Raw genomic sequence first — 10,009 nt, 5'->3', positions numbered from 1 at the left:
TGTCATCACTTTGTGGTTTTTTTTTTTTTTTTTTTTTTTGGATGATGTGTTGAAACAGCGGTGATGGATGTGCGAATAATCTTGTCGAGTTCGTTGAGTACGAAAATCCGATAGAGTGATTTAAATATCAAATTGTTTGTATTTAGCGAGACGGGATTAAAAAAGTTCAATCAAACCAAACGGGCAACCTTATCGATCTTGAACTAAATGGCCATGGGATTGAATTTGGTAGATATAGATATCTGGATTCCACCATGGAAAGATCTTCTTCATTTTCAGAGAGAAAAGTACATTTTTTTTTGTCACTTGAATATAGTAAATACGTGATCCAATGGCCCTCTTAATAAGAGCACTATTTACTTTTTCATCTGTAAACTTTTTCACGTCTCACGATCTAGTTAATCAATTATAAGAAAAAGCATTGCATTTTCCATCTTTTTCATGTCATCAAGAAAATATGGAAGATAGTAAGAATAAAAAAATAACTAAAAAAAACTAGGCGCTGGTCAAGTTTATTATGTTTTTATCTTTATAAGCAAGTCCTTACGAAAAAGCAATAAGTTTTTGTCTCCAATTCTATTATGAGTAAAATAGATTATTGACCGCTGTTCATACTTTATAGTTCATATGATGATCAAATTAATTGAGTTTATCGATTCATTCCAAATTAGAAATATTACCCTATAAATCTAAATGGTGCATTCCGATCTATAGTTCTACACACAAATTAAGTTGCAGTTTACATTTGAGAATTTTAGGCCTATAAATCTAATTCTAGCTTGCACTTTTTTCTATTTTTTTTTAATCTTGTGAAAAAGCACTAAATTTAGTTCAGGTCCCAATTTTAGCCCCATTGTTTTGTTGTCACATAAAAGTAGTGACTTAGGGTGGGGTTCCAAATTTGACCCAAATAATTTTATATCATAAAAAATAAAAAAAAATTCAATGATTACCTAAATTTGGCCTCTACCAAGGTTCCATCCAATGATCTTGTGTATACGTGGAATGGCATATTGAATCATTACCTAAATTTGGCCTCTACCAAGCATCATTGGACAGGAATTTGACGCTGGCTATATTTGGGTAGAATCTAAAAGTTTCCAATTTTTCTTTATATACTAAAAAGTTCGGGACAAAAGTGGAATTCGAGTTAAAGTAGATGAATTTTTGTTAGATTTGAAAACTCTAGATCCTAATTGGGATCTTTTCTATTATTATGAAATTGGGCCGAAAATTTTAGAATAGTATGAAAAAATCGTTTATGTAAATAATATCGTTTTGGTTTTTGCATATAAATCCAAAACCTTTTTGCTTAAATAAAAATCAGTACTTTAAAAAGGAATTCCAACCAAGCTGTCGTGACCCCTCCAAAAGAAAGATAGACATCAAAAGCAGTACGCATCTTCACTGCATCTCCCTCCCGCCGATTCTCCCAACCGTCGTCCGTCCGACCACTCTACGGTCCGGCGTCGATTTTCCGGCAAATTCGCCGTCAACAGCAACAGGTCCGTCCGTCCGTCCGTCCGTCCGTCCGTCCGTCTTTACGTCTCTCTCTCGCGGCCTGTGTACGTGCGCGCGGACCGTTGTTACTTCGGGTTTCTCTGTGTCTCGTCGGTTCTGCGTTGGACCGCCTCGGATTGGATTTGGGTCGGCGCAAGTTTTGCTTTTGTTGCTGCAACCAAAATGGGTCGTGTTTGTTTATTTATCTTATGTCCGGATGATCGCGTGAGAGTGTGCGTAGGAAGGGACAGTAATGGTTTTTTCCTTTGCTGCTGCGTTTGTTGCGATGGCTGAGATAGGGTCTAATTTGCTGTTCTTTGACTGGACTTAGATGTTTGAATCACGGAACGTTTGTGTGTTGTTTTTTCCTTCTCTTTTTGTTAGTGCTTGCTTGAATTTTGTTTCTGGGTTGCTAGCTTGATTGTCACCTGTCATCTTGGTGAAGTGAAGCAAACATATGATGATTTCGCTGAAGAATTCATGGAGATTGAATGAGACCCGTATGCTTCAGTGCGTGCGAGTATGTGTGTCACGTTGTTATACAGAATTTTGAGATCGATCGACGAAGAACCGCTCGTGAATTTGACTGGAACGGGTGATCTTTGTTCGGCACTCCTCAGTTATGCAACTGGGTTTCATTTGATGCAACTCGAAGTTGCATACTAAAGCATGTTAGAGTTTAAAACTAAGTGGTTCACCAAAACACGAAAAAATAAAAGGAAACGGTCTATATGGCCAAATCTCCAGGCTGCAGGACAACTACTACTACTAAGCAAGAAAATGGGAACATCACACAGAACCTAGGGTTTTGGGCTGATTCTTTGTTGATCTGTCCCACTAGACTGTTCCATATTAGATGAGGTCTTGAGCTAATTCTTTCCCATTTCCGGCATCTGAGATGTCCTCTAATCTCAATAGATGGGCGAAATACTCAATGCTTAAATCGCTTTTTGGAGCTCTAGCATAGGGGCTTGGTCTATATTTGTGGAAAAATCTTGCCTTATATCTATAGAAAATGGACCTTTAAGCATCGGTAGACAGCTAATGTGAAGCTTTCTTATCAGTGAGACCTTTTGTTAATCTTTTGTTGTCCCCGCCATGGGGATATCAATGACCATGGTATTCTGCAACTTCTTGTGTTCAGGCAAAAAAGTCTCTTGGGGTTTCTTCCGTGTACATTGATTCTGTTTCTGTTTCTACAGATTTTTCCAATAATGTCGGGTCAAACTCAGCGCCTGAATGTAGTTCCCACTGTCACAATGCTTGGAGTTATGAAAGCTCGCCTTGTTGGCGCTACAAGAGGCCATGCTCTGCTCAAGAAGAAGAGCGATGCTTTGACAGTGCAGTTTCGTCAAATCCTTAAGAAAATTGTCTCTACAAAAGAATCAATGGGAGAGATCATGAAGTCATCTGCATTTGCCCTGACTGAAGCTAAATATGTCGCTGGGGAGAATATTAAGCACATTGTTTTTGAGAATGTCCAAAACGCATCTCTCAAAGTCAGATCAAAGCAAGAGAATATTGCTGGTGTGAAGCTGCCTAAGTTTGAATACTTCACTGAATCTGACACCAAGAATGACCTGACTGGACTGGCCAGAGGTGGTCAGCAAGTCCAGCTATGTCGAGCTGCTTATATCAAAGCAATTGAGCTTCTTGTTGAGCTTGCTTCACTTCAAACGTCATTTTTAACACTTGATGAAGCAATAAAGACAACGAATCGGAGAGTTAATGCTCTGGAGAATGTTGTGAAGCCAAGATTGGAGAACACTATCAGCTATATCAAGGGAGAACTGGATGAGCTTGAAAGAGAGGATTTCTTCAGGTTGAAGAAGATACAGGGATACAAGAAGAGGGAGCTTGAGAGACAGATGGCGTCAGCGAATCAATATGCGGTAGAGAAGCTCGCTGAGGAGGTTTCTCTGAAAGAGGGCATATCTCTTAACTCTGCTCACAACTTGTTATCAGCAGGAACAGAGAGAGATGAGGATATTATTTTCTAATCTGATGTCCTGATTCTAGTCAGTGTCATATGTCAATATGGTATTATCGATGTGCTGCTGCTCTTTTAAAATTAGAATTGCTGGGTATGACTTAGATGGCTGTTTGATGTCACATATGTTTATAGGGAATAAGAGTGGTGCTGGGATGTGGTTCACATATCTTGTAATATGGTTGTTATCAGACTCTTGAAGCATGGAATACAGAGCTTCTCCTTTGAGAATCAGTTATTATGACAACCAATGTGTGTCGAGCCAGTCATATGCACGCTGAAACTATTGCTGCTACTGGTGCTTGCGGAGCCATCATTGGAATTGTCAGTTTGCTCTCCTTGATGTAAGTTTTGAAGTAGTACGTAGATTTTGGGAAATCGGTCTGTTTCCATTTTAAATATCTACATGTCACCGTGTCTCCCTTCTTTTGTTGCAGTGTGACAGGTTATTCTACTCAGCTTTGATTTTCTCTTCTTTGAGTGGGGCTCATGTTTGATCTTTGAATGAACAGAGTCCTTGTGGATTTCTTGCAGATAGCTGTCCCTCACGGCCACATATGGACGTCTCGGACTTTGTTCTGTAGAATTCCGCATGTGTATATCAAACCAGCGCTCAGCAGAATATCATCGATCCCGCTCCTAATGAGCTCTATAGAGATGATTGCAACTGTCACTGTCATACCCTGAACGTGGTTACTTTGGAATTATACTTGCTTTGTGCTTTTGAGCTGAATAGTGAAGTCCATTTGGGGCAGATTATATCGCTTTGTTCTGTCTAGTAGCCATAGTCGGCGAAAGAGGGAGATGTTCTGTTTAGGGAGGGAGTTTCGTCATTTGGTCTGGTGTTCTAAGAAATTTTCTGTGATATAGAAAAGAAATTTACCCGTAGTTTACGTGAGAAAATCCCCGTACCATCAGAAGATACTTATAGCCCAGTAATTATATGCTAAACTGTTCCGCAAAAACAACAGCGTCTAGAATTAGATGGCCTCGAAATCGAAAATCTTTAGGACTGCTTTACAATCACCTTCCTGTCCACCCACACCAACGGGCGAATTCTAAGTGTTATTAACCAGCTTTATTTTACTTGAAATTAACAAGCAAAGAGTATTTAGCCTAAAAAAAAAAACAAGCAAAGAGTATGCGGATGGATGGTCAATAGGGTTTGATGCTTGCTTTCGTACAAGAAATATACGACAATAGTGGCTTTCCGGACAGTTCGGTCCTAGTGCTTCGCTCACGCGAGTAAAGAAGACTAGAGGAAGTTTCTCATTAAGTGCTCCACAACTGTCCAGGGTGACACGCCAGAGGAAAGAGGTTTTCTTTTTCTTTCTTTTTTTGGTCGAAACGAAGGAAAGAGGTTAGGACACGCTTTTTGTGCACACTTCCGAATCCTAAGCAGGAAAGAGAGTACAAGGAAAAGAAAGAGGAAGATGATTTGTCCACATTTGACATATTTCATAACCAAGAGTAACGCAAGAAACTTAACGCACACAGGAAAAGAAAAACAGGCGAGTCTTTATTAAAGAAAAGAATTACAACAATATACCAGTCCCTAATGATTGGTGCTAATCTATGAGGTTTGCTAAGATAATGGCAGGGATGGCCATCGTCTTTATCAAAGATAGTATTTGCATTCATCACTGACCCATCTCAACCTTGAGTCCTTCAAATGTGAGGGGGCGAAAACTGGGCACATGTCTCCCGTGCAAACTCAACTGTGCCGCGTCCCACTTGGCAGTACAAAGGCAGAGGGGCAAGCGGCACATAAATTGAATTCACCCTCACAGACTTCTACCAAAGTCGTCTCATTGCCTTCAAACTTCATCCTCCCATAAGCACAACCTTGATATTCAATCCACTAGCTTTTGGTTGTCACCCTTATAAATTAGAGAAACTAGCACGTGTTGTCATCCTCAATGATTGGAGGGACAAATCTATGACTGCGAAGGGTCTGTTCAAAGATGTGCCCGACCTTGAGCAATTTTTCCTGCAAAGAAATCAACATATTGTCTTAAGAAAAACACAGGTAAATTAATAAAGCATGACAGGTTTCTAGAAGGAAAGGACAGGAAGAGCTGTGGACTTGACTATACAGACAAGTAACTTCAGCATCCAGTAAAAAATTTGAATGAATAGGAATGCAAAAAACCTCATCAAATGCTGCACCAATCATCTGAAGACCAACAGGAAGGCCGGAGGGTCCTCCATCAACAAATCCAGATGGTAATACTAATGCAGGTAGACCAGCCAAGTTAACATTCACCTGTTCCAGTCATAAATTATTCTGTCTATACATGAAGATAATAATTAATGATAAGTGATTTAGTCCAGTACCCCAAATTTACAATTCCATTCCTAGGTCAATAGGGCCTAAACTGCATAGCTCTCAATTCTATACAATTTGTGGACTCCAGCAAAGTCCCCGTGATTTATAATATGTCTAAATTTTAGTGTATTGAATCAAGGAAAGAAAGCATTTCCCTTGTCAGGGACCATGGACATAGTGTATGAATTGCATTCGGTCTTTTCAGCTCATTTTATACAAAGCTTGGACAGGAAGAAAACTTAAGGCAAGGAAAAGAGCAGGGCAAGGCATGAATACTTACTGTCATTATGTCTCCAGCATACATAGCCAAAGGATCGTTCTTCTTTTCACCTATAATTCAAAGCCAACACGCAGTCTAGTGTAAGATGAGTAATCAGACCAATCAAGGTGGAACAGACGCAAAAGGATATAGCTACATACCAATTTTGTAAGCAGCTGAAGGGGCTGCAGGAGAAATAAGGATGTCATTTTCATCCAACGCAGCCTTGAAGCTTTTCTGGATGATAGTCCTAACCTGAAATACAAAAACGAAAAAAAAAAGGACCTCTAATGGATTAACCTTAACCAAATCTAGAATTTCTTAATCACATTAAATGCAAATACACAGGTTATCTTCATTTATAGGTGTTGAATGCTATCTTCCCTTTTCCCCCTTTCTTGTTTTGCTGATATGCATACAAGCAAGTGAAATTTAATGGTAACATGGAGGCAATGAAGCATAATGCTATCTTCAGCCCACTGAATTCACACTCTTCAAGTTGAATAAAGAACCAATCTATAACAAAATCCTAGTACCTGCTGAGCACGCTTGTAGTACGCATCATAATAACCAGCAGATAAGGCATATGTTCCCATGAGGATTCTCCTCTTGACCTATTAACATGAAGGCACATTTCAGAGAGACACAAGGGGCAAGAACAATAGCAATTTGCTAGTGAACCACTGTCAAAAGCAAAGCTATAACTAACTGAAATTAAAAAAACAACACACCAAAGAATTCATAATGCAACTTCACATCAAATGTACCTCAGAGCCAAAACCCTCAGCTCGAGAAACACCATATAAAGAACTCAACTCATCAGCAACTGCTTGGCTCCCGTACCTGACAACCATTGCAGAACAATTTGAAAGAACTAAATAAAGCTCATAGTTGAAACAGAGATCTATCTCTGTCTCGCTTTTGGTCACAGCGTGCAAACAAGAGAGAAAGAGAACATTTTCTATGAACAACAATTTGCAAATATTTGCATTGTGAACTGAATAAAATAACCATCTAATGAGTGACCCCAACCATAAAATTGTCACTCTAGGAATCAGCAAGGAACATTCCAGATGTTTTTATACCTTACACCATCATAACGTGACAGGTTTGATGATGATTCAGATGATGCCAGAATATAATAGGCTGGTAACCCAAGGGAAAATGATGGCAATGACACCTGCAAAGAGAAGTCAAAAGTAGAATCTATGACAATGTATGACATTGAAAGAGACTTATAATATAAGGATCCATTTAGCGATAACAAATAAACAAAGTAACAAGAGGACCTCTTTGACAATGCATCCTAACTCTTCCAAGTGTGAAGCAGCAGCATTAATCACAGATACAACTCCTGAATCTACACCACTCCCAAGAGTCTCACAAATAAGACCAACCCGCATTCCTTCCAGAGGTTTGTCTTCCAAAGTATTTGAAGCCGTGAATTGAGAAATAAAATCCGGAACCTCCTGAATAGGAATTTGTGAAATCTTCAACACATGACTGGAATAAGCTAATAATAGCAATGTCAAATGGAGACATAAATTCAAGGACTTTCTGAATATATATTTTTGAATGTATCAATTGCCTAAACAAGGCATCTTGCAAACAATGTAAATGATAAGTCAATAAATTGGTTGGGAACGTCATAAAATTATTTAAAGAAGCTTACTCGCTTGCTGCTGGTGGCATCATATCTATCGTGACCAGAAATTGCATTTAGAAGAATTGCAGTATCAGCAACTGATGAGCCAAAGCACCCAATGACATCAAGTGATGATGCATATGCCATGAGACCATATCTTGAGACACGTCCATAGGTTGGTTTCAAGCCAACAACGCCACAAAATGAAGACGGCTGTCTAACGCTCCCACCAGTATCACTTCCAAGGGCCACCATACACTGCCTAGCAGAAACAGCAGCAGCTGAGCCTCCTGAGGATCCTCCTGGAACTCGAGATATATCCCAAGGATTTGCAGTCACCTAATGATTAACAGACGTATCACCTGAGTAAACCAACTACAGTTACCAGATGGAAGTAGCAAAAACAAAAGGTTATGATCTGGCACTACCCAATCCAAAATGCTTAAAATCGTAGATTCTAACAGAATGTGAAAATGCAAAACCATTACAAAAGAAGCTTAAAACATGGTCTTTTAAGTGGTTCCACCAAAGATGACAAAGAATATAGGAATGTAATAATATAGGATATCAAGATACCATCATGAACAAGAAACAGTATCCAAAGTGAAAAGCACGATAATGGATGTCAAAAATATATGATCAGTTCTGACTACTCCAAGAGTGCCAACGGCCTAAATAGCATCAAATGGGATTACAAGCATCCTAAGTTCCCAAGTGCCTAACTCCATTAGGTTGATCCGGGTCAAGCAATGGATACGTTATGTAAACTAGGTGCACGATTAAGGTTTGATCTCCGCACCGCTCAGTACAACCATACCATCAACCCAAGTTTGGGCTCACTTTTTCTAGACCATGAGGTTAGTAAGCATTTCATGGTAAGTATTTCACGGATCTGGATTTTATCTACCCATGAGAGAGACTTTCTTCTCATGAGAAAAAACTAAAGTTGCCCAGCATCATTCCTTTATTCGGCAGCAGATGTTATATTCTTTTGAACGGGCTTACCCCAATAGTCAAGGGTGAAGATTAACCTAACTCTCAAGTGCCACAATCTCCACGTTGGAAATTCCCATTAGTAAGAATCAAGCAAGGTGAATTGACTTTCTTAACAAAAGACATGCATGAATGCTCGGGATTCAAATATGTCACCAGAAAAGAAGAAATTCCTTAGTAATTCCTCTACTCAACTCTTGTATTTTCCTATGCAACATGCACACGATATTTGTCTCGGTAATGAAGCAAATTTGAAACTTTTTGCGCTTTAAGTTTGAATTTCTTAAAACTACATAAAATTCATTCATATGCAGAAGTTAATGTCGCGCTTTGACAAAAATGAATAACCCTCTACTAGACACCAAACGGACATTGCTGTCTAGACAGCAAAAGGCTATTGATATACATCATTAGCATGTCGAGCTACTCCATATAGTGTTACGTAAACAACTTCAAAAGCTGACTAGCCGTTAACAGACATTGCTAAGAAATTGCTTCTTTATAGAACCATCCCTGATTCCCTGAGGATTCATTTTCAGCTTCTGAGAAAGCGAAACCGATTCAAACTAGCTTCAGTCTCATCCAAAAGGACTTGCGATAAGCCAAAGGAAAGAATTCCGCAAAGTCCAAACCTTGTAAGCGGACCCTTCAGTGGTACTCCCCATCCCGAACTCATCCAAATTCGTCTTCCCCACCACGATCCCCCCGAGCTCCCGCACCTTCCTCACCGCCGTCGCGTCGAACGGCGGCCGGTAGTCCTCCAGGATGCGGGAGCCTCCCGTGGACGGCATGTCGGCGGTGCAGATGTTGTCCTTGACGCCGACGAGGACGCCGGCGAGGGGGCCGACGACCTCGCCCCGGCCGATCCTGTCGTCGACGGCCTGGGCCTCCCGGAGGACGGAGTCGGAGACGTGGAGGAAGGAGTTGAGGCGGGGCTCGACGAGGCGGAGGCGGGCGAGGTAGGACTCGGCGAGCTGGACGGCGGTGGTCTCGCGGGCGAGGAGGGAGCGGCGGAGGGTGAGGATCTGGGAGCGCGGCGGGGAGGGCCGCGGCGGCGGCGTGGAGGGGGGGAGATTGGTCGGCGAGGGGGAGGAGGAGGCGGCGGCGGCAGTGAGGGGGCGGGGCTTGAGGGCGGGGACGGGGCGGAGGCGGCAGAGCTGGGGTGGGCCGTCGCCGACAGCATCGTCGCCGGAGAGAGGAGGAGGAGGAGGAGGAGGAGGAGGATGGGTTTAAGGATTGGGGAGAGGTTTTTGTTCACAGGCTTGGGATAAAATGCAAGGATGGTGCACACAC

General features: G+C 41.2%; 2 protein-coding genes across 2 annotated transcripts; one reads left to right on the top strand and one right to left on the bottom strand.

Moving 5' to 3' along the window:
• Positions 1 to 1,343: 1,343 nt before the first annotated feature.
• On the top strand, positions 1,344 to 3,916 carry LOC104425025 (V-type proton ATPase subunit D). Its single transcript, XM_010037587.3, has 2 exons — positions 1,344 to 1,505; positions 2,703 to 3,916. Exon 2 carries the CDS (start codon positions 2,715 to 2,717, stop codon positions 3,498 to 3,500), a length of 786 nt encoding a protein of 261 aa, XP_010035889.1. The 5' UTR covers positions 1,344 to 1,505; positions 2,703 to 2,714; the 3' UTR covers positions 3,501 to 3,916.
• A 1,072-nt stretch (positions 3,917 to 4,988) lies between these two features.
• On the bottom strand, positions 4,989 to 9,942 carry LOC104427312 (glutamyl-tRNA(Gln) amidotransferase subunit A, chloroplastic/mitochondrial; the record flags this gene model as incomplete). Its single annotated transcript, XM_010040421.3, has 10 exons — positions 4,989 to 5,480; positions 5,643 to 5,756; positions 6,100 to 6,149; positions 6,240 to 6,333; positions 6,615 to 6,692; positions 6,846 to 6,921; positions 7,164 to 7,258; positions 7,368 to 7,547; positions 7,751 to 8,062; positions 9,349 to 9,942. Coding segments are annotated over 10 exons (1,686 nt in total), but the record flags the coding sequence as incomplete, so codon positions are not given.
• Between the last annotated feature and the right edge of the window lie 67 nt (positions 9,943 to 10,009).

The sequence above is a fragment of the Eucalyptus grandis genome, chromosome 11 (assembly GCF_016545825.1).
Source record: "Eucalyptus grandis isolate ANBG69807.140 chromosome 11, ASM1654582v1, whole genome shotgun sequence".
Taxonomy (NCBI): domain Eukaryota; kingdom Viridiplantae; phylum Streptophyta; class Magnoliopsida; order Myrtales; family Myrtaceae; genus Eucalyptus; species Eucalyptus grandis.
Note: the sequence above shows the minus strand (reverse complement) of the source record. Positions and strands in the feature narration are given on the sequence as shown.

Coding starts and splice junctions, on each gene's coding strand:
- LOC104425025 (XM_010037587.3), top strand. CDS start 2,715: ATGTCGGGTCAAACTCAGCGCCTGAATGTAGTTCCCACTGTCACAATG.